The sequence below is a fragment of the Miscanthus floridulus genome, chromosome 12, assembly GCF_019320115.1.
Source record: "Miscanthus floridulus cultivar M001 chromosome 12, ASM1932011v1, whole genome shotgun sequence".
Classification (NCBI taxonomy): Eukaryota; Viridiplantae; Streptophyta; class Magnoliopsida; order Poales; family Poaceae; genus Miscanthus; species Miscanthus floridulus.
The window spans coordinates 50888505-50912191 of NC_089591.1; the positions used below are offsets into that span (position 1 = coordinate 50888505).

Below are 23687 nucleotides of genomic sequence, written 5' to 3' on the forward strand. Positions count from 1 at the left end.
ACCTGGAAGTATGAGATTTTTGGCTCTCTTCCAATTTGCAACACGTAAGGTATCTTCTTGAACAATCTATAACAGTAGACTATTTTATGCATGACAAGTCGTGTTGATTGCCTCAACCCAAAATGAATCACTAACATTAAACTCAAAGAGCAATGGTCTTGTTGTGTATTGAGGTGTATACTTGGCCGAGAGCTCATGCTTAATGCCTTGATCATCACAAAGCTCATCAATTCTAGCATTCTAGAACTCATTTCCATTATCACTTCTCACTTTCTTCATGTTTAGCTCAAACTCTTTTGCCGTTCTCTTAACAAAATGATATGAATGTGTTAAACACCTTACTCTTGTCACTAAGAAAGAAATATTAAGAAGTCATCAACAATCACCAACCCATACTTGTTGCCACTAATACTAACATATGTGGGTGGACCAAATAAATCCATATGCAACAACTCTAATAGCCTTGAAGTTGGCATCATGCTCTTGCTAGGGTGTGTTTCCAACTTGTTTTCCTACTTGGCAAGAGCTACACAACCGTTCCTTCTCAAATGTCACGTTCTTCAAACCATTGACCAAATCATCTTTGATTAATCTATCCAATTGCTTTATCCTCGCATGTGCAGGTCTTCTATGTCATAACCATTCCATTGATGACTTGGCATCCTTTATCATTGAGATGCCCATATATGCTTCCTCAAGCCTCTTCCACACCTTGTGTGCCATCTCCAAGTCTTTGATAGACTCGAATACCTTGAGCTCAAAAGATTCATATAGAACATTTAGTTCCCGTTGCCTTCAAATTGGCACAACACATCATTCTCTAATAATAATAATAATAATTTGTGTCATCAAAGCATGAGGTCTTGCCAACACTATTGTCAACCATTTTTTAATCCAATGATTTGCTAAATCTTGATTTGATTGGAGACTTGGCTCTAGTACCACTTGTAAAGATCTTGGCTAGAGGAGAGGTAAATAGCCTAATTAAAAATTCTAGCAACCACAAATGCTAGGCAAACTTGTTAGACACAAAGGATGCCCTAATAAGCACTACACCAAGCTATGTCTTGTAATCCTAGGGTGATGACAAGCTACACAATTCTAGTGATCAAGAATGTAAACTAACTATGTCACTTGAATTGATAAACTAGCTAGGTTTGCAATCTAGGATGACAAGTCCTAATATCACTACTCTATGAATTGAATGACACAAAGCAAAGGGCAAGAGTGAGTGATAAAATGAATACCACAAGAGGAAGATACAAGATATATCCACGTGGTCCGATGACTTACCTGTCACCTACGTCCACATTGAGGCAATCCTAAGGATTACTGCTCCTCTATCAAGCTCAACTACCCCACAAGGTTGGCTTCGATGTGAGTGCTTAATCTTGAGCCGACTTGATCATGAGGTGCTTATCCAAGCCTCGATTCTACTAGAGTGGTTCTTCGCCTCTCCGATGAGGATGAACCCAATATCTCCTCACAATCAACTGTGGAGCACCTCACTTGATTGCTTCGGCATAAACAATTGGTCCAAGCCGTACAGTCGTACAGGTGGCGACACCCACCAAGAGTAACAAGAAAACTAGCAGCAAATATGATCTTCTAGTGCCACTAGATGCTATATTTTAAAGCAAGTGCACTAGATCACTCTAATCTCACCAAGAATGCAATCACTGGCAAACAAATGTGAGTGGAGGTGCTCCTTGAACTCGTATGTGCGTGTGTCAGCAAGGAAGTCCAAGAGTTCTAATTTTCTCATCCACACTATTCATAGCCCTCTAAAGAAATGAGTCATTGGAAGCTTGGGACAACACTTTCAAGGATACCAGTGACTTCAGTAGGTCACCGAAGTCCACTAGCGTAGCTCCTTCAGTGGTTGCTGACATTATGTTAGAACTATCCACTGCAGTGCTTGAACCTCCGGTGCTTGCTCTCTAGTGCTCACCAGATAGTCCCAGTGAATACAAACTCCCCATGCGCACAAAAACACTGCCTCTACAACTTTCCTTTGATGGATCACCGGACAGCTCCGATAGTGGACTTTTTGAAACTCCCACGTGCTTTCTGAGCATTGTTACCTATTAGAGCCTAAGTTTCAGTGCCCTACTCTCCGGTTGCACCGGAAGTTAGGGTTCGTGTGCTCTAAGTCTCTAACCTCTGGTGACCTAACCTCTGGTGGTCACTAGAGAGTTCCGGTGGACGATCGGACCGATCTGATTCACCGCTCTAAGATCTGATGGCCCAACTCCGATGGTCATCAAAGAGCTCCAATGAGGGTAAAAACCCTCCATCGAGTTTCTTTTCTCAAACCTTTTCAAATGGCTAACTCTAATATATCTCCCATAGGATGACGAAGACCAACAGTTTTAGCAATAGATCACATAGCAAACAAATTTATCCCTCTTTATAGTACGACTATGTATCCTATCAACCTACCCATTCATCTTCTCTAATCATCACATAGCCGGTGGAAGACAAAACCTTATTATTATACCTTTGCTTTGTGTATCATCCATCATCTTCATCTTTTCACTTGATCTTTTGCACACTCGCGATCATTGTCATCTTCGTCGCCGTGGCCTTATGTAGCTCAACTCTTTCTTGTGAGCCAATCATCACCTTTCATCTCATGAAATATATTAGTCCACAAATATTGTCATTCAACTACCAAAACCTAAACAAGTCTTTCACATACAACACTAATTGTATTTATGTCCAACCACATAAGTTTCGTCCACACTGCATGCTAGCTATATTATGCTAGCAAAATTGTTATGCTCCACCTAAAAAGTTGAATCATCATTAAAGTAATCTTTGAAAGGACATAATTCCAAAGCATCCATATATATGCAACTGTATAAGAAAACAATTTATGTCTTCTCACTTGTCTTCCCTCCAGTCAAAAATTGCGTCGCATTTTACTTTACTCGGTCTCTGATGTATATTTTTTATCAGTAAATTCTTCTTGAATACAGTATTAAGACTTTTTGAATTTATAAGATTAGTATGTATTTCCTTTACAGTAAAGTCTACCAATTGTCCTCACATCTATTTTCAATTGTGTCATCTCGATCCTTAAACACACATCTATTTTCAATTGTATCATCTCGATCCTTAAACTCACACATCTATTTTCAATCATCTCTATTCTTAAACTCACAACAGGTCATCCGATCTAGACTCAAGGATCATCAATTTAGATCCTCCGGACCTCGAACCAGTCCAAACAGGTGTACAATGATGTGGCACAGGCATACGAGGGCCCACATGTCAACTCTATTTCCCTCCTCTCTCCTCTATGTGGCTTGCAAACATCCGTTGCTTGAGTATATTGGCAGTAATCAAGTATTTACTAGTACAACACCAGACCATAGAACCTATACAAAATCATATGTACAGATGGTTCTTGGCAAATTGTGTGTAGAAATGACAATTTCAACATATGGGTCAAGCAACAATGGTTCAAACACCTTTTTTTCATTGGATCCACTATGAAAAAGACGATTAGAATACACTTTTATTGTCGATTAAATCACACATCTCATGTGCTAGATCAACTGCACATCAAGTTCGTCAAAATCTAGATCATATAATAATGACCGAGTAGTTCATTCCTAACTCTGAATTTAGTCTTCATGGTTGGCAGCAAAAACAAAAACAAAAAACTTCATATATGGTGTCTCCACATGGCTTAGCGGATGTATCTGCACACCATCATAGGCAGAAATTGCAATGTAATACCATACAAATGGAGAAACTGTTCACTTGAATTGAAATCCAAAGTTTTTTGGGCTATGTGGCAGCATCCCATGACTCACCATGTGAAGGAAAAACGGCACATAGCCTGTCACATAGTTGTACTTTTGGTGGTTGCCATTGTTTGCTACAAAGGCACAGACAAATTTAACCAAATTAGGCCAAGGTTTACAACTTAGAACCTAGATAGGGTAAGAATGCCAAGAAATTTCCGCATCCATCGTACCATCTCTTTTAGGACTTAAACTGAAGCCCTTCCATCGAAGGTCTGGTCCGATAGAATATGCCATCTTTTCTAGGACCTGAGTACCCTTCTGTACTCTGGATTCTGGAATTGCTTGCAGCCTGTTCGTTTCGGCTGAAACGATCGTGGATTATAAGCCAGAAGTACTGCTGGCTGGTTTGGTGTGAGAGAAAAATACTGTTGCAGCTTATAATCCACGATCGTATAAGCCGAAACGAACAGGCTGCTAGCCAGCTCTGAAGATTATCAGAAAACAAAGATCAGTGCTGCCTGCAGGTCGCGCCATCTGGTCTACATCAAAATCATCCTGACATAAGTTATTTATAGAGAAGATAAAATACCAAGCAAATATGCAGGATTGCATTAGTTTGTATGTTGGTGTATTTCTTCTGTAAAGATCCAAATGGTCAAGTTTTTTATATGAACTGTCCCATTAGCAGAAGTGAGCATACACCTTAATACAGTCAAATTTCATTTGCAAAGTAGAAAACAATGTACGGTAGGATTTATGGGTTGAAAAAAGTGACTGCAAATGTGAAATTAACGCAAACTAGTACTCTGAACATTAAGCACAATACAAGGAAACCTTCTGAACGTAGCTACACAAAGGTTCATATGCCAAAAGCGGCCCTCCAAGCAAATCTTTTTTTGCTGGAGGACGATTTCAGCCCTGAAATACAAACATCCTGAGACAAAAGTGATAGGAGATACGAAAAGACACAGTGGTCAGCAGGAAACACACGTACCTGGTCTAAGCTCCCATAATCCCATCCTCTGAACTGAAGAGATCTTAAAAGATCATCAGCCAATATATTCTTCAGTCCATACTCCAAGGGGGTGTGTCATGCATGCCTTTGAAGATTATTATAGCCTTTAAGGTCGAAACCATCAGCAGTTTCATGCATAAGCTTGTTCCAGCAAGTTTATCACCAATCCCTGACTTGTTCTGTTTCGTCCCTCAAGCACATGCGTCATTAGGATTGATTTAGCTCCATTGAGACGTCAGCACTTGTATGTGAAGATTTAGCTCCATTGAGACGTCAGCACTTGTATGTGAGAAGTGTAGATAACAGCAAAGAATTACATAATCATAGCATGGCAATACTCGTCCAGCTTCATATCATTGTCATAAAAATGTTTCTTTATTTAAGTAATGTGTCCAAAATAAATTATCAACACAGGATGAAGAGGTTTTGTATTTGCCTTAATTGCTTTCATACAATCATTGTTTCTCACTAATTCCCATCTTGTTATTCTGTATAATACATCATTTCTTGATTCAAACAATAGCTTGCCAACACATCTACTTCAGTTATTTCATAAAGGCATACAATTTACTCCGCTGAAAGTTCCACCACACTCAGCAACTTTTTATATCAACAGTACCTTTTGGATTCTCTGGATGTGACATTACTTAACTGTGCTTTCACATTCAATAGTTCTGGCAAGGGGAGGCAGCAAGCTTGAGACAACAACTGCGCAACTTGCAAGAAAATCATCGGTACGTCAACAAAACCCTGCAAGTTTTATAGATGTATCATTCAGAAATTTGCCAAATGTAAGAAAGATCAATAAAAGAATTGTCAGCAATGAGCACAAATGCAATATGTCAGAAACACAAGGAAATTTTTTTTGAACAAGGAAGAAAATCCATTCTGTTTTTTTAAGAAAAATATATAAAGAGGTTTAAAACAACAACAAATCTGCGCTGCTGACACAACCTAAGGACCATGAGGTAACTAGAACACCTCCAACACCAAACTTGTGCAGAGTGTATGAATTAATAGCAATATGTTAGAATAAATATAGCATACAAAATGCATAAGAACAGCACCTAGTTTAGGGACGTGATACTGACGCCATACGATAATGCATGGTTTATGCAGACATCAGTTTTCACAAACAAGAGAAATGTAAAAGGATGCAAAGATTTGTGAACTTCATGTGACAAACCATTTATCAGTAGAAAACTGTACATTTAGTTCTCTAATGCATTATGATTAACATCCAAAGAAGCAGATACACATCATCATTGTATTTTTTTTTTATGATTAACCTCCAAAGAAGCAGATACACACCATCATTTTACTTATTTATAAAGGGCGTACCCAGTGCAGAGAGCTCCTGCGTCTGGGGAAGGGTGTCAGTGGCAAGCCTTACCCTCGCCTGTGCAATGCGAGGAGGCCGCGACTCGAACCCTTGACCTTCCGGTCACAGGCGGTAAGACTCTACCGCTTGCACCAGGCCCGCCCTTCATCATTTTACTTATTTATATTAATTTTAATTTTTTGCCTAGTAGTTTTTAGCACTCTGATTTGTAATCACTCTATTCCCAGCAACAGTACTAAAGGTATCCGCAGTGTAGGAAATGAGGGTGTCCTAAGACTTTAAGGCCGATGAGGTCATAAAGCGGTATTTAACCCAAAAAGCTTAGAAGCAGACCTTTAGCTTAAGACCTGGCCTCAGCAAATTAATTAAAAAAATCACAAGCAAAGCAGGAGACTCCTCTCCCACAGGCGGGCAGGACCAGGGGCCTCCCACGGCAGACAATGGCAACAGCGGCCTCACACTGCAGATGGCGGCGAGGACCTCGTGTGGAGGAGGGAGGCGGCACTGTGAGCAGGGCGCTTGGCAATGGGGGAGACAAAGAAGCAGAGCAGAAGAGGTTGCCTGTGATTTTTTTTATTTCCATGGGGGTCCCGCTTTCAGGGGCGCTCTTGGCCTCAAACATAACAGTCAATGACCTCATCTGACAGGGCCTCACTTTAAGGCCCTTGGGAGCCTTTACCACTCCAGATGCCCTAACGCATACATAGCCAAAAGCTGACCCTTAAATCAAGCAACAAGACCCTACTACATTAAAATACAGTCAAACTCGAAACATAAAAAGTAAGTAAAATCGCTTGACTGGCTGTAGGCAGTTGATGGGACAAGATCTTTCTGGATTAGGTGTCAAGGGACTTCAAAATCTAGAAAATCAGCTAGAGATGAGCATTCGTTGCATCCGGGCAAAGAAGGTAACCATGCTAACCAATTTTTATCCTTCACAAGATTGCCTCATCCAAAATAAAACTGAGATCATGGTTATTACTTTCAGGACCAACTCTTGGTTGACGAAATTCACGAACTGAATCGAAAGGTTCTGGAACATTCCACTATATTCCTATAAAATATGATGTCTTTGAGTGGACTTCAGCAAGCTCATTCTGTACTGTCTCATTTGTAGGGAAGTCTCATCCAACAAGACAACATGGAATTCCACAGAAAGGTCAACCTAATTCGCCAGGAAAATGCCGAATTATACAAGAAGGTTTTTGATAAAGACATACAAATTTTCAGGATATACGCCCTATCACATGATTGACTATGATTTGTTTCTATGCCCAGCTCTATGAGAAAGAAGCAGCTGGTGAAGTCAACCGAGATTCAACAACTCCATACAACTTTGCAGTTGCAGAGAGTGCCAGCATTCCTATCCATCTTGAGCTTAATACTCCACCGCAAGAAAATTAAGTTGAACAACCTGCGGCTCCTAAATTAGGGTAACCCTGATTTTTCTGTATAGGACCTATTGACTCTGTTCTTAGTTCTTTAGTGGTGTTTCATTTAAGATTATCTAAAAACTTGCAGGTTGCAACTTTAATCCATGAAGACATGCAGTATGACCTTTCGTTCTCATTGTCCTTGAAGGTTGCAACTCAAAGCAGCCAGAAATGATTGGTAGTAACCAGCCTAAACACATAGCAAGACAAATAAAGTATACATGCCACAGACGATTGGCAATGGTAGTGTAAATCTATCTCAAATTACTTGCATTATATTGAATAATCCAGCAAATGATTTGTTTTTTTACACATTATGCAAGTTTGTTTGACCAAAATGGGTATGCAACAGGTACAAATTTCCAGGTGAACTTATTGACAAAAAGATATAGTGTATCTGGAAAATTGAACTGCTGCTTATCTTGAAAGTTATGTGTGGCAGAAGAACAGAAGTGTTTTTCCATTTTATCTGTGCATTTATTCCAGAATAAAGAAGTGCCATAAAAGGGGATCTACATAAATATATGGTCATTCACTGATCATTTCATCATTTATGGAAGTGTAATAACAGTTTAGCCAAATGCAGAGAAAATAAAAAGTAAGCAACAAATTGCCATATGAGAACACAGTTCCACTAGCTTAAGATTATACAGGAAGCCAAGAGATATTTGGCATACTGCTATAACTTAAACTGCAGCTATTGATGTGCCTGAACCGTGACTAGGGGGCTCTTGGTGGGTTTCAACTCTAGCCTACCCCAACTTGTTTGGGACTGACAGGCTTTGCTGTTGTTGTTGTTGTTGTTGCTGCTGCTGCTATAAATTAAACTAAACCTATGATGCTGAAAACACTGGAATTCAATAGTTAGACGAGTATGGCGCAAAATATTTTTATCCTGGACTTGACGGCATGAAGCTATACCTCTCGAACATGCAGGTGAAGCTGTACCTCTTAGGAGTGTGTGTAGTTGTATAGTCAAAACTTTGACTAAAATATTTGTTTTGGACATGCAAGTAATATGTATAGATTTGTGTTGGTATGTAGTTTCCTGCTAAAACTGTATTACATTTTAAATATATTAAGGCACACATTCAAGGAATCACATGGTAGAGTAGTGTTCATAAGACTGTCAATGACTCAATGTCCACAACATCACACTGGAGAGAGAAATGAATTGGAGGCAACATGTACTGTCACTGGTCAATAAAAGGAACTTCCATATTCTGACCAACCATCTATATATAGACTAGATAACTCAATCGTAATCAGGTGGATCCTAATCAAGTAACTCGGTGTCTACTGAATCCACATGATTCTACTCCCTCCATCCCAAATTATATGTCATTCCAAGAATCTTGGAGAGTAAAAGAATCTCAAGTTTGACCAAAATTATAGAGAGAGTTACAAAGATTTATGATATCAGATAGGTATACTATGAAAATATAATTAATAACGAATATAATGGTACTTAGTTGACATCATAAATGTTATTAGCTTATCATATAAATTTGGTCAAACTTGAGATGCTTTGACTCTCCAAGATTCTTGGAATAACTTATAATTTAGGATGGAGGGAGTATATAGCATCTAAGCAGCACGGATACGGATACGTGTATCGGTATCGGACGGATACGGATACACGGATACGCCATTTTTTGAGGAAACCTAATACGTGGATACGTTTTATTATTTTTTATAAAAAATAATAATAAAGGACATTAAAATTATTGGCAGTGTATATATGGATGCTCTCTTGAGACCATGGTTTTTAAGGCGACAAGACGAGACGTGGCGAGACACTCAATCGAGTCGAGTAGGGTCATAAGGCGAGGCAAGGCGACGCCTTACCATCCCAAGAATTAGAAAAATAGCAGCAGGGAATAGGCAAGAAAAAGAAAAAACAGAAAAAGGCAAATGTAAAGAGAAGTGCTTGGCCCAGCCCAAGAGGCAGCCCAAGAGTGCGTCCTTATCTTCTCAGGTCATCTCTCATCTCACGGACACAGGTGCAGCGCCGCCGCATGCATCCCTCATCACGCAAGCGCAAGCGCAACACTGTCGTATCTCCTGCAGATGCAGCGCCGCCGGATCCCCCTCCTCCAGGCAGGCGCAGCGCCGCCGCATCTCCTCCCTCGTGGCTCACGCAGGAACAGCGCTGCCCTCCCTCCTTCGAGCTGCTCTTGGCTGCATGCGCTCAGCCTGCCCTCCGCTCCTTCCCTACCTCTTGCTGCAGCTCTTCGTTGCCGTCGCAGGGGAGCTCAGCTCTTCGTCGCCGTCGCGGGGGCTCCTTGTCGCCGGCGAGGGCGGAGGCTGGTCGCCGGCGGGCGGCGGACACGGGCGCGGATACGTATCCTTTCCTTAGTTTCCAGCCCAAATAAGCAGCGATACGCGGACACGCCGCGGATACGTATCCTGGCCGTATCCCAGGCGTATCCATATCGGATACGTATCTAATACGGGATACGCACCTTCCCTGCCGTATCCGTGTTTCTGAGTATAGCATTCATGAATGTAGAAAAGTAAGCTTTTAACAAAGAGAATTCAAGGGCTTGAATAGACACTTGGAACTTCAGTTGTTTTATTATATCATGAATTCAGTGCACATCCACAAAAAACATGTACAGATCAGAAAACTGTGAAAACAGAGGTCTTTGAGAAAAACATGGTACCCTGAGTTCAGCTAAGATGAATTTGTCAAGAGATCCATATACATACACAAAACAATAGAAGACCTTTCAGGTATTTAACAGGAACAGCAATCAAGTAACTTACGATTTTTTCTTGCAAGGTATGCAGTTGCTGCCTCTAGCTTGCCGCCTTCACTTGCAGCAACTGTCAGAAAAAGGGGAGGAAAAATGTCAAATTAAAGGCTTCCAGCGTACTAATTTAATAGCATTAGCTGCTAATACCACTAGCAGCAATAAATTGCAATATGACCCAACAGAGCGGTTGAAAGTACGAGATATCAATCTTTACTTAGCACATCTAGAATTTGCACTAAAATTAGTGCAGTTTTCCCTTCATCTATTTAGGTTTTCTAAAAGTTGCTATTCAACCGAAAGCAAATTTTTTTATAAAAACAAGTTATTTACTAGACCATACAAGCAATACAAACTAGTTGCATTTCGCGCTGCTGCAGAAACCTAAAACTAAAAATGACGAGACAGTAGTCCCTAATAACAGAGGAACTTAGTCCTAGTATATTGCTAGGTTTCAGCAGTATTCTGGTTTCGATTAACAGCTACTAAAACAAGCGAACTGATGTGCGTTGTACAAACAGCAGAAAACATAAAATCCATCAAAGTCAACATACTCTCAACTCCATAAAACCAAAACAAAACAAAAACTAACTACAGACCAAAAATAAAAGAAAGAAATGTCAAAGTCTCCTTTGTTTAGAACTGAACTCATAGAACTTCTATGACAGTAAAATTAATTTCATGGTTATTCAGAAACTCACTAAGGGCCTGTTTGGATCCTTGGAATTGAATTCATTCTAATGATTACAATTTAGACATAGATTAATTAAGCTAATATAGTTGTATATGGAATATATTTGTATATTTATTGTTAGGCATACAAGGGACATACTTATATGTTGCATTTCTATTGTAGGGAAGTGAGTTGAAGAGTGTGCTATAAGTTGGAGAGTAGAATTATAGCATAGTGATCTATAGAATCCATTTCCATCTCCCACCCTATGAATTTGAGATAGGCTTATTTGTGAGCTTGGGAAAGTTATGGAATGTCAAATTCCAAGCCAAATAGCCTAATCCATTAAGTAGATTTCAATTCCCCCAAAATGAAAGGATCCAAACGGCCAGTGTAATTTGGAAGCAAACTCAGCTATGCCTCAAAGAGACAGTGAACAATCATGATTCAGAGCCACCAAGAATGCTTAACACGGCACAAATAGAGAGCCCTATCATGACTACAACATACCAGGTATAGAAGAACTTTACAGCCACATGTAGCATTACAAAAGCTTAAGTCAAATATAGTCCTAAAAGGAGAGTGCAAGGAAAGAAGAAAGGACAAAAAGATAGGTAATTCTGGCATTTGAGACTTTGACAACCCACAGTGCAGGCAGCTGTATACTTGGTCATGGCATTTGTCATTGCATCACACGAATGTTATGTAAGGATCAATTTATATCTACTGCAAGGAAGGGGGAAAAAGAGGATCCAGCTGTTTGCTGATGGCCATCGGCAATCTAGGGAAGGCCAAACTGACAGCGTAATCGGACCTTTGCCTAAAAAAGGGAAAAGGATCCAGCTGTGCGCAGTGGTCATCAGCAATTTAGGGAGGTCCAAACTCACTGCGGAAGCAGGCCTTTACATTGGGGTGGGTGGGTGGGTGGATCTAAATTTGGTATTTTTTCCGTGGCATCATTGCCAATTACAAAATGAAATGTGTGACAAGATAGATGATATAACTCTCTCTGCTACTGGCGTACTGCCTAATATTTTTTGACATATGTTAGTAGATGGCAAAGAAAGGACTAAACTCTCCTATTTTGTAGCCCAAATACTATCAGTTTTTATATACTCCCTCCATTTCAAATTGTAAGTTGTTATGGTTTTTCTAGATACATAGCTTTTGCGACGCATCTAGATATACATTATGTCTAGATACATTAGTAAAAGTTATGTATCTAGAAAAGCCAGAACGACTTACAATTTGGAACGGAGGAAGTAATATGACAACATTTACTTGAGCCTTCAATAGCCAGAAAACAGTACTAAAGGGCGTACTCAGTGCAGAGAGCTCCCGCTCTGTGCGGGGTCTGGGGAAGGGTGTCAGTGGCAAGCCTTACCCTCGCCTGTGCAATGCGAGGAGACCGCGACTCGAACCCGGGACCTTCCGGTCATAGGCGGTAAGACTCTACCGCTTGCACCAAGCCCGCCCTTCAGCCAGAAAACAGTACTACTAAATATAATTAATTATGCTCCTTGAGGAATCTTAAGGCAATCCACTAATCCAGTATAAGCATTACTGTGCGCTTTATTGCATTGATATATTCAGCTCCACAAACCGAGTAGGACAGGAATGAATATAGTTTGCACTCAGGTGGATTGCAAAGAGCTAATCAAACTTGATTAGCGGTAGTGAACTAGTAATATGTATCTAACAAAGAAAACACATCAAAATAAAAAACATGATTTGCCTAATCTCACTCTTGAAGCCTCCATAGGCCATGCTAGTCGGTGTAGAACATTATCCCATCATAAGGACACTAAGTCATGCAGGTAGGATCAAGAGAACTATTACCCAACATGCTACTTGAGCTCAAAATGGGCCAAGATTGATCCTAGAGCAGGTAAAGCGACCTTTTTTTATGAGAAGGCACTGCGACTTTGACATGATGACCTGAGTTATTTGCTAGAGCTTAAGTCCACTCCATACTCCAGTCCTTAAGGTTTTCAATGATTCATTAGTCACATGGCAGAGCCTTTATGCAGTTTCAGCTTCCCTTACTCATAGCAGCCAATAGACTTAGCAACCAATTCATCTCAATGTTCTTTTATTAACATAAAGAATTATTGGCCCCTAAGAAACATTTTTTTAATATCATTTTTATTGGTCAAAGTTTCTTCCTGGACTTTGCTATGAAGATTGCAATTTTGTAGGGTCAAATAACATGTTCCCTAACAAAGATTTTTCTTTTCTCTAAATATAGTGAATGTTCTGTACTGTTTTCCTGTTATTTTTTGCCCTCGCCATTGTGATTCTTGCCCTGCTTTTGCAAGCCATGTAATTTCTAAGTTTCTCAGTCAAGGTTCAAACTCCTTGCAAGATTCTGTATTCTTTTTGTCAACCTATTCAGCCATTTGTTAACAACCTTCGATGAATAGAGCTCAAGCTTAATAAAGCTTCACCAAGCCAAGACTAATTGAATTCCAAACCTTGGCTCACTCGATCTCAGCTCAATGCAAATACTATACACAGGTGTTGCGGTGAATGCAAACAATGTTCGTCATCAGATGAACGAGACCAATGAGCTCAGCTCAATAACAACACTATACACAGGCGTTGCAGTGAGTGCAAAATAATGTTTACAAAGACTTCTCATCATCAGGTGAAGGAGGCCAGTGTAGTATATCTCATTACACAGTCAATTTATGATTTACTCATGGTAAAACAAAAGAAAAGTCCAGAAGGCTTCAGGTGAATAATATATGTCTTGTAGCTTAGCAGTGAGGATCTGCTATTTTGGTTTTTATCAATACTTCTATAGCACTAAGGACATACCCTTGGTTATACAAATCAAAATTAACCACCAAAGCTCTACAAACCCTGTCATTTCAAGCATGACATTGATACAAAACAAAACCAAAATGACGTATGAGTATGATAGTAATCCTCAGAATAATCTACTAGTAGCACAGTACCTAATAAATGTGAAGTACTTCTCAAGACATATATCAGTATCGTTTCCATATATTCAATATACAGAATCACAAAAAGGCTATTCCTTAAAATTTTAAGTGATGCAACAACATATTTCCCATGATGGAAGTCATGGGGTGGCAGAAGAACGGTGGGAACTTATGGATTATTATGGCATCAAGCATGTACAATGTCTTTACAAATGGCTATATGGTTTATATTTTCAACAAAATTAACTCATCACATTTTACGATATTCATTCTTGGTGGAATATTATAAATTTTTGAACTGCCATGCCTATGCATGCACCTCCGTGAACATATATTGCAAAGCTACCAAACAAACAAATATAAATACAGCTCAAGGTACAGGATTTAAACACATTAATCACTGAGCCAATGAGGACGTCTGAGTAACCCATCCAGTAAGATATAGCTTCCAATAGCACTTATTCTGTGTAAAATCACACATGCACCGCAGAGAGATGGAATTGTTAAATTTCAGCAGCATGTACCAGCACATACCATGTCAGATTGTTGTAAAAACAGGTAAAATGCAAGGTGTGCGCATAAACAAGTATAGAACATATTTGCATACTCACACATTGCTGTGGAGAGAAGGGAGAATTGAATTTTAGTGGCATATAGCAACAAACACCATGTCACATCGTTGTTTCTATAAGTACTATCCACTGAGGACATGACCGAGTGTAACCCAAAACAATTATCAAAGCCCTCACCGGTAGAATTGGTTGCCTTACATAACCCACCACTTGCAAAAGTAAAGCAAACTGTAAAAGACAATGCATGTACATGGATTAAACAGAAAGAGAAATCCTGTACCATGTCGATTTTGAGGAGACCCACAATCACTGGAAATTAAGGGATCCAACGACAAAATAACACCGTAAGATCCTGACATCATATCGCAGCCCAAAACCTTCAATGTTCACGCACACTGACCAGCATAACTCCTCACAAAACTAACAAACAACAAATAGATCTTATTGAAGCTCACTTCAAACCTCCGAAATCTAAGATCCACACATGCCAGGATAAAGCGATAGGCTCGTAATTTTATGCTGCGAGACAACTGGATTCACTTCAAACACGGGTGACAAAAAAGTACGCACAACTGTACACGACCACAACTTACTCGATATTACCAAGCACTTAACGGTGAACGATAGCAAGCAAATTAGAAGATCAAAACAGATGTCTCACCTGAGACGCCGGCGTGGAGTTTGAGCTCGAAACCCTAAAAGCTATAGGAACGGGATAGACAAGCGGTGCCAAACCCCGAAACCACGCAGAACGAAGCGAGGGGATGCGACAAGGGAGAAGCTAACGTGGAAGCAACGGCATGCCTGCGGCAATCCCGATCTGAGGCAATAGATCGGCCATATGCATGGCATGAGCTGTGGAGGCAGGAAGGGGGCGGCTCCCGCTGCCACGGGATGACGGGACAGTAAAGCAAGGCAGATCGGTGAAATCCAGGAGCAGGAGAGGCGCGGGGGAGATATATGAACCAGGCGGCGAGCGGCGGCGCTAGAGAATCTAGCCTGGATTTGGTGGAGTCGACGAGGGCGGAAGGGCCAGGCGGGGGGTGGCTGTTGTATAGAGAGAGTGGGATGGTGGGGTGGGGGAGAGGAGGAGGAGCTGGTGCGATTTTGGGAGTAATAATAATAATAAATAATGGTGCGGAGGAGCGGTGCGCCGCCCGGCCACGTCGCCCCGGCGCAATTTCCAAAGGGGACGCTGCCGCTGTGCTGCGCGCACCCCGACAGGTGTACCTCCGACTCCGCCGATCGGGGGCAGGCGGGCAGGCGGGCAGCCGAGCAGCCGAGGCGACGCGACACGGCTGCCTTTTGCGTGGTGTCGCCGGAACCGAGCATGTGAACCTGCGTGCGCGACTGAGCGAACTGCTCTCTTGTCCACCGGCCCGCGCTGCAGCCAGTGGTGGAACTGATACCGTCGGATGGAAGATGAAGGGAAGTGATTTGTTGTTATTGAAGGTCTTTTTGGTGCGACTCTCAATCATTTCCACGTGCAGCTCCGGTACCAAGGGCGTCGGTACTACCTACGTAGCTGGTTTACACGGACGTGAGAGACAAAAACCCAAAGTATTTTATATATTCTTACTTTTTTAATGTAATATTAGACCAATATGTTCCTATTTCATATTCCTGAAATACGTGAAATAGATCAGCTATTTGTTCGTCGCTAGTGACTACTCTCTCCTACTTTTTTCCTATTCACGTCAGAATAGCTAGCAAAATAGCTAGCTGTTGGGGACGCCCTAAGCGGGGGTGAGGAGAGCTGTTTTGATGTACAGAGTCATATCGCAAAAAACTATTTTCATCAGATCTAGCGGCGGAGCACCTTACGCGGAGCTAAGGGCGGACCTACACCAAACGAGTCCTAAATCGCAGCTCATAATGTAGAGAAGTATTGAACGTTGTGTTCTACTAAATTTGTTCCAAATTATGGTTATGTTCTGCTACACTACTTAGCAGTATTTTTTAGCGAACGAACAGTATTTTTCTCTCACAATAAATCAGTATAACCCAAATTTCAGCGAAACGAACAGGGCCTATAATTCATTTGACTTTTTTTGACCCCAAGTTTGACCACTCGTTTTATTCAAAAATTTGTGCAAAATATTAAATTTTTTGATGTGGCTCACTTTATTAACAAAAGTTCTACGAGAATGACTTAAATTTGACTATGTTTGCACAATTTTTTTAAATAAAACGAGTGGTCAAACTTGGGATTAAAAAGTCAAACGAATTATAATTTGGAACATAGGGAGTATTATTAGCTATGATGTAATTTCTCATGCTTTAAAACATTTTCAACTTAACTACTACTATATATGGGCATGCAGCCCGTGGCCTGACAACCCGGCACGAAACCCGTATTTTTGGCTCGACACGAGCATGGCCCCGCCTAGTGACAAGCGGGCCCGGACTGGCTCTGCCCGAAGGAACAGGCCCACCCCAGGCACGACGTGCCAACCCGACACGGCCCGGTAAATATCACTAGCCCGGTACAAGGCCCGCTACTTTAGACTAAAAGGCCAAAGTTCTTGTAGCCCAATGTAACTCCCCACCGTAAGTCAGCACTCCACTGACCGATTGACCGGCCATCCTTCCCCCACCCGCGCCCCATTCTTCCCTTTCCCTCTCACGACTCATGCCCACGCATCCCGCACCGCTTCCCACTCCGCCATCTGAGACCTCAAGTCGAGACCGGCCTCGACTCGCACTGTCGCGCAGCCACGAGGGCACCGACGTAGCCGCGCGGGGCACCGCCGCACCGCATCGGCCTCGAGTGCGGTTGCACGGAGGCCGCGAGGGCGCGAACACGGGGCGCCGCCGCGTCGGCCGCAAGGGTGTCGCCCTTGAGCGCGCATCGCAGGCCACGAGGGTGCTGCCGGCCGCGAGCACACCTGCGTGAGGGCGCCACCGTGGGCACGGCTCAACCTCCGTCGCCCTCCGTCCTTCCCGGTTTCCCTTCCCCTGCTGAAAACATGGAAGCGGGCCTCGGGCTAGGCACGACCTGCTGAACTGGCCGTGTTTTTCGGGCTGCCCTGGCCAAAAAAATGGCCCATAGTGCCGTGTCTGGGCCGAAGGCTTGACTCGTGGCCCTAAGAGACCACGGCTCAGATGGCCCGCGTGCCGTGCCGGTCCGGCCCCTTCGCCCCGTGCTGGGCCGGGCCGATCCGTCTATTACTACTACTATTAAAACTAGTTTGAGAGAATCTTTTTAAAAAAAAACTTAGTTTGAGAGAATATGACAGATAGAGGTTTTCCAAGTAGTTCAAAATTCAGAGCCAGCCGGTGGTAGAAATCAAACCTCGTGAACCAAACAACACGAGCAATGTCAAATTGTTAATCGAACAGTGATCTATGCAGGATAGCTCAAATCTAACCTCGATTGCGACGGGAATCGAAATTCGACTGCAGAATCATCATGGAGCAGCACAGAACACCATGGAAACAGCTATGTTTTCCGCATCATTTTGCATCATGATCAATGGAATTACGTGAATTTGTATCATGTTAAAAACCACTAAAAAATTTAAACTTTTTAAAACTTTACAATAAATTAAAACTTGATTAGTATAATTAGGCAAAACCCTTTTTAAAAATACTTTTCAAAACCCTGCATAAAAAATCCACCATATGTGTTTCGTGTTTCGTAGGATTTAGTTGTAGCGCTAGAAATATTTTCTAGGATTATAAAATCATTTCGCATCTAAATTTCGTTGCCAGCACCATGATTGTTTGGTATGCTTGGATGATTGCCTGCGTGATTGTTTGAATGCCTCTATGTTTGAATGAATGCTTGCTTGAATGTTTGCTTTTCTAGAATTTAGCTGCAGCACCAAAATAACTTCCCTTAATTTCCAATTCCATTCTTGAATTATTTAAAACCCTTTTCTCTTATAGGTAGATAATATATCATATATATTGACAATATTTTGTTACCTCCTTTGCTTAATTATATAGGCCACCGCATTATTAAATTATAAGTTTAGTTTTTCCTTTCCAATGTTCTCTTCTTAATTATCTAGGTAATATAAAAGTTGTTTCATTATTAACTTACTAGTACAGTGCCCGTGCTAACGTTACAACTTCAGTTGAGGAATACACATGAAAACAACCAAACTGCGGTGGTATTTCGTTACATAAATAGAGTACAACAAGAATTAAGAGATTCTAATTCATTGCATCATTTTTAGTATATTATAGAAATTTATCTTGTACATACACCAATACGCCATTCAGAGAACGTGTATTATACAACTTATGTAACAAAAAAATACATCAGAAATATTTAGCCAGCTATAAAACATAAATTCTTAATTATAGCTACCGCTACCGATCTGCCAATGCTGTCTTCTTGCTTCAAGTGATGTCCAAACATCAGAAACATTCGATTGACTTTTTGGACCTACAATGGCTATATACTTCTATCAGTACTACAGATTAGTGAAAACAGAATTAAGTTGAATTAAGAACGACAACTTTAGAAGCTTAGACAAAAGGTAGGCATCTACATTTAAGGGGACCTTATTCTTTGAACACACCAATAATTACATCAACATAGATTGCATAAGTCTCGGTGTAAAAGTTAAGGCAACCTGATTACTACAATGGTGGTCAAAGGAATATATTCTTGCAAAAAAATGCGGTGGCAACATCACGTAGCAGCCCTTCAGCGCCACAACATCACGTCATCTCCACGTAGACTCTGCGTTGCCACGTCACCACCGACGTTCTCGTCGCGAGCACGTGAGGAACATCGCGAAGATATTTTTGCCACGAACCGACTCTCTATGTCGTCGTCTTTCGCGTTTGATCTCATCCGCTCTGTGATTTCTGTCGTCCAGTCGAGCAAGTGGATAGGACCGATGCCGGAGATATTTGCCGACGAACCGCCTTCGCCCATCTATAAAAGGGGCCGGCCATGGCTAACGATGAGCACCAACCTCGAGCACCAGTCCTTCCTCTCCCTCCTGCCCAAGCTCACCTTCTCCCTCTGCTGGTTCTGGTGTTCGAGGAAGAAGAGCAAAGGAAGCCATGCACACTCTGCTACTTGACCTCGTCGGAGTCCCTCCACGTCGGAGCCACGCTACCGGCGTCCCGCTGCCCTACCTCCCCCGCCAGTGCATCCCTCCCCCTCTGCTATCTCGCTCCCTCCATCTTTGCTCCCTTTCCCTCTGCCATGTGTCGTGCTCTGCTCTATGCCCTTGCCTTCTCCTTCGCGCTCTCGCCGCCCAGCACTAGAGTTGACCACTCCTCGCCCACCGCCTCCGCACCGTCGAACCGCAGCGCCCTCTACTCCACCTATCCCACCTGCTTTCTCGCTCCCTCTACCTACCAACGTCGACGGGATGCCCCTCCCTCTCTCTACTATTGCTCTGCCTCTACCTTGCCCTCTTCGTCTTTCTATCTTTCTCTCTTCCGCCCTCCTTCTCTTTTCTCTCTCTCGCTCGTGGCTCACGGAAAGGGATTAGGAACGATCGACACGGTCCAGGGCATCCAATGTCGACGCCCCAACCACGTCCCCTCGCCCAATGAGGGCAGGCCACCTTGCCAGTGGACCCCGCATGTAAGTGACCATGTTGCTCCCCTCTCCCTCGTTAGATGGAAGTATAATTTCTATTAGGAGGCCGGTGTTGACAGCGGAATATTAGGAGCAGACTTGGATGTTATGTGATCTTCCATGGTCTGGTTGGCGTGGCTACTGTGTGATCCTCCACATTAAGCCCTTGACTTGGCCGTGTTCGAGCCCATATTATTCTTGTTTATTTTGATGATTTGGTATCATCGGCGCTATTATGTTGGGATGATTCGGTATTGTCTGAGATTATATGATGGAATGACGTGGTGTCATCTAGGATTATGAGGTGGGACGGTTTGGTATCCTCCTGAGATTAATGTGTTTTCTAACCCTTGAGAAGCCGCGATAGAGTTATATGAAAATCTAAGGATGCGTCCCTTCGGGTACGAGGTCTCGTTAGGCTTGTCGTGCCACTGGCCCTGGTGTCGACTATGCCTATCATGTGGGGAAATTTGTACACCTCTGTATAGTTTATTAAATCTATTCGAATAGCCACGTCCTTAGAATGGGCAGATGCTAGGATGGGATACTATGATTATACTTCTACAACTGTGATAGCCTGGTAAGACGCACTTTACTAATTTGGTGAATTATAATGAACATCAAAATTGGTGAGAATGATAATACTCCGCTGGGGTCCAACCTATAATTATGATTACTTCACCCTATCACTTTTACCTTAACCACCTCCACCACCATAACCCACCTCCACCATATAGCCCTCCCCTTCCACCTTCCTCCACCAAAAGTTTAGGGCTTGCTGAGTACTTTATTTACTCAACCCCCTTTATTCTATGTTTTTAGGAGTTAAGCTACAAGAGGACAAACCTGAATGGAACTTCTAGAGCTACGCGAGAATAGGATACCCATAGTATACTTGAAGATGGAGCCGTACGAGAAAGTTGTGCTAGGACCATGACGGTTAAGATATAGGAGTACGCTTAAGGATCAAGGCTAGGGTTACATCCGCACTCCAGCTGCCTATAGGAATGGAGCCACGTTGACATAGGACCACTGTCTTAAAAATCTGATATACGATATAAGGCCAGTGGCCCAAGCCATGTGAACCCGAATCATGTACCATGTTTTCCCCATTAGCAATAAAAGTATGGTTTTTTATATCAATCTTGTTGAGTTGTGCGTATCAGCTACTGATCCAGGGATTGATACATGATGCACAGAGGACCCTAGAATTAAGGACCCGACAGTGACAATCGGTATAAGCATACAAAAAAAGGAAATGCATAGGCTGGGCGTCCATCGTCCGGACGCCTCTGTTGGTGGGCCACGACGCCAACCTGAATGGCCCATCATTCCACTACACTTGCTTAGCTAGGAATCATTCAACCAATCTAATCCAGAAACAAGACCAAACTATACTCTCCACTCGTCGCGTTCTCCTCGTCACCGCGACATGGTCCACGACGACCCCTCCGGCGTGGCGTTCTTCACTACATCCGGCCGCCCGCCTGCCTTCATCCTTCCTTCCCACGACACTTGAGCACCGCCACGTCGCTTCTTTCCTCTCCACCATGTTCACTGACTGATGTGTGTGGTTTCCATTCTGCATCGTGCCCCTGTCTGCTTCCGTCCCTCTCTAGCGACAGCTCGAGCTAGGAGTGGTGACCAATCGGCCTTCCCCTCTCTCGCTCTATGGCGCCTGGTTCGCTGCCTCCCTCAGTGACGGTCTCCAGCAGATGCGTATGAGATCGGGTAGGGGCGACTTGCCCAACAATGGCTACGATGACAGTGGTTGGGATGCAGATTTCCAGAATTGACCATTCCACCGCTCTGTGTTGCGTTGTGTGGAAAGAAGAATGGTGAACACCGCATGTTGCAAGAGTATGTTTCAAATATTCTAAATGTTTCAGAGGTATGTTGCAAGTATTGTATATCGATGCTGCAAAAGTAGATCGGGATGTTGCACATATTCACGTATGTTTCATATGTTCCAAACATATATTGCAAGTGTTTTATCTGGATGTTGCAAAAGTAGATCTAGATGTTGCATATACATGCATGTTGCAAACATATGTTTCAAGTGTTTTTAGGTGTTTCATACGTAAGTTTGCAAGTGTTTCATCTGGATGTTGCATATGTTTGCAATGGTTTTCAAATGTTTTTTATGCGTTTTTGCAAGTGTTTCAGATGCTTGTTTCAATTGTTTCATCTGTCTTTTTTTCTATGTTGCAACTGTTGCATCCGTATGTTTCAAAGGTAGATCGGTGTTGCACATGGGTTTCGCGTGGGAAGCGGCTGGCGACGTCTGAGCCGGCGCGGACGACGTCCGGGATGGCGTGAGCCCACAACTGGTGCACTCGCTCACGAGCCCGATGCGCTAGGCGCTCTCGCTCCCTGTGCGGACACTGTTCAGACGCTAACGCCCGGATTGGACGTCCGAACGCTAGCTCCCGGATGGGACGTCTGGGCGCTAGCAAGCCCGAAAAAAAACATGATTTGCATGGTCTTAGACTCTTAGTCTTTAACGTCTCAAGGTCAGAAACTCCTGGGTGCCACCAAGTTTCTCTCACCAAGGCATGAGTACATGATAAACGTTAGCTACTGATGGGTTTGTTAGATACAAGTCCTAACTAGCCAAGGTTGGTAGCTAATTTTTAGTTGCCAAAATTTGGGCAAGACAAATTTTTAGCCTCTATTTGGTTGGTTATCAAAATTTGCCAATACCTCGTACTTATCTTGTTAAATCCGTGGCAAATATTTTTGCCTATTTTTTGACAATTTTTTGTTGCCAAATCATTGACTTGGCAAATTTGGGAAGCCAGTCAAACATGCCCAAAATTTGGCCTTGACGATATCAGAGTATCACCAAAATCTGGTCATATTAAACTTGTTTGGATGGTGGCTAAGCCAAAAACAATATCAGTGTTGAGAAAACTACCGTTTGGTTGGCAGTCGTACCGCATTTTATTACGCTTACGAGTATGAGATGCAGGGTTAAGATATCATTCTTTTTATATTAAAATATACCCATGTGGGATTTTGTCATGTGAGATTAGAACATATTTTGCGAACTGATCATAGATCAGTTAGTTAGGCTTCTTGTGGTGAAACATGTCCATCCGAGTTTAAGTCCTCGACTTGGCACGAGTGCTCGCATTTTTCTGGATTTATTCCAGGATTTAAACGCGCTATGCTTTACCACATTGTCAAATCATGGATTAATTAGGCTTAATAGATTTGTCTCGTGAATTAGCCACAACTTATATATACAATTAGTTTTATAATTTACTCATTTTTAGTCTTTCTAAATGATGTCTAAACATCTGATGTGATAGGCAGTGAAGTTTAGTAGTGGGGATCAAACACCTCTTGCGTGGGCCACTTTGGACCGACCAAACTTTGGCCTAGAAACAAAACTGCGGCCAAATTTACTAGGTTGGTTAATATTGGCTTGGCTTGTTGAAGCTTGAAGGCAACAACGAAACAGTCCATTAGCCTGTTCGTTTGTTGGTTTCAGCCAGCCCAAACCAACCAGTCAATAGTGTTTTCCTCTCACAACAAACCAGCATCAGCCAGTCTAAATCAGCCCAGAATACAACTAGCGAACAGGCCACATATGTTTAAAATTTTCGAAAGCCTGTTCCTTACAGCTACTTCGCA

General features: G+C 42.3%; 1 protein-coding gene and 1 long non-coding RNA gene across 6 annotated transcripts; one reads left to right on the top strand and one right to left on the bottom strand.

Annotated features, from left to right (window-relative positions):
- Positions 1–377: 377 nt before the first annotated feature.
- On the bottom strand, positions 378–15236 carry LOC136495450 (uncharacterized). Of its 3 annotated transcripts, none has more exons than XR_010769006.1 (6): positions 10318–10380; positions 4753–5523; positions 3989–4297; positions 3825–3889; positions 2501–3710; positions 378–750 (listed from the first exon to the last, which is right to left on the bottom strand). It is a non-coding gene; the product is annotated as an uncharacterized lncRNA (long non-coding RNA). The 3 variants fall into 3 exon arrangements; XR_010769005.1 differs by adding an exon at positions 15159–15236 and having other exon boundaries at positions 381–750; positions 3989–5481; positions 10318–10377; XR_010769004.1 differs by having other exon boundaries at positions 383–750; positions 3989–5523.
- On the top strand, positions 5556–10308 carry LOC136495449 (MADS-box transcription factor 27-like). 3 transcript variants are annotated; one of them, XM_066491385.1, is made up of 5 exons: positions 5556–7023; positions 7104–7145; positions 7233–7316; positions 7394–7548; positions 7637–10308. In XM_066491385.1, the coding sequence occupies exons 1-4, from the start codon at positions 6931–6933 to the stop codon at positions 7517–7519; spliced, it is 345 nt and encodes a 114-aa protein (XP_066347482.1). In that variant the 5' UTR covers positions 5556–6930; the 3' UTR covers positions 7520–7548; positions 7637–10308. The 3 variants fall into 3 exon arrangements, with proteins under 3 accessions (XP_066347482.1, XP_066347481.1, XP_066347480.1); XM_066491384.1 differs by having other exon boundaries at positions 5556–6226; positions 6924–7023; positions 7394–10308; XM_066491383.1 differs by having other exon boundaries at positions 7394–10308.
- Positions 15237–23687: the final 8451 nt, after the last annotated feature.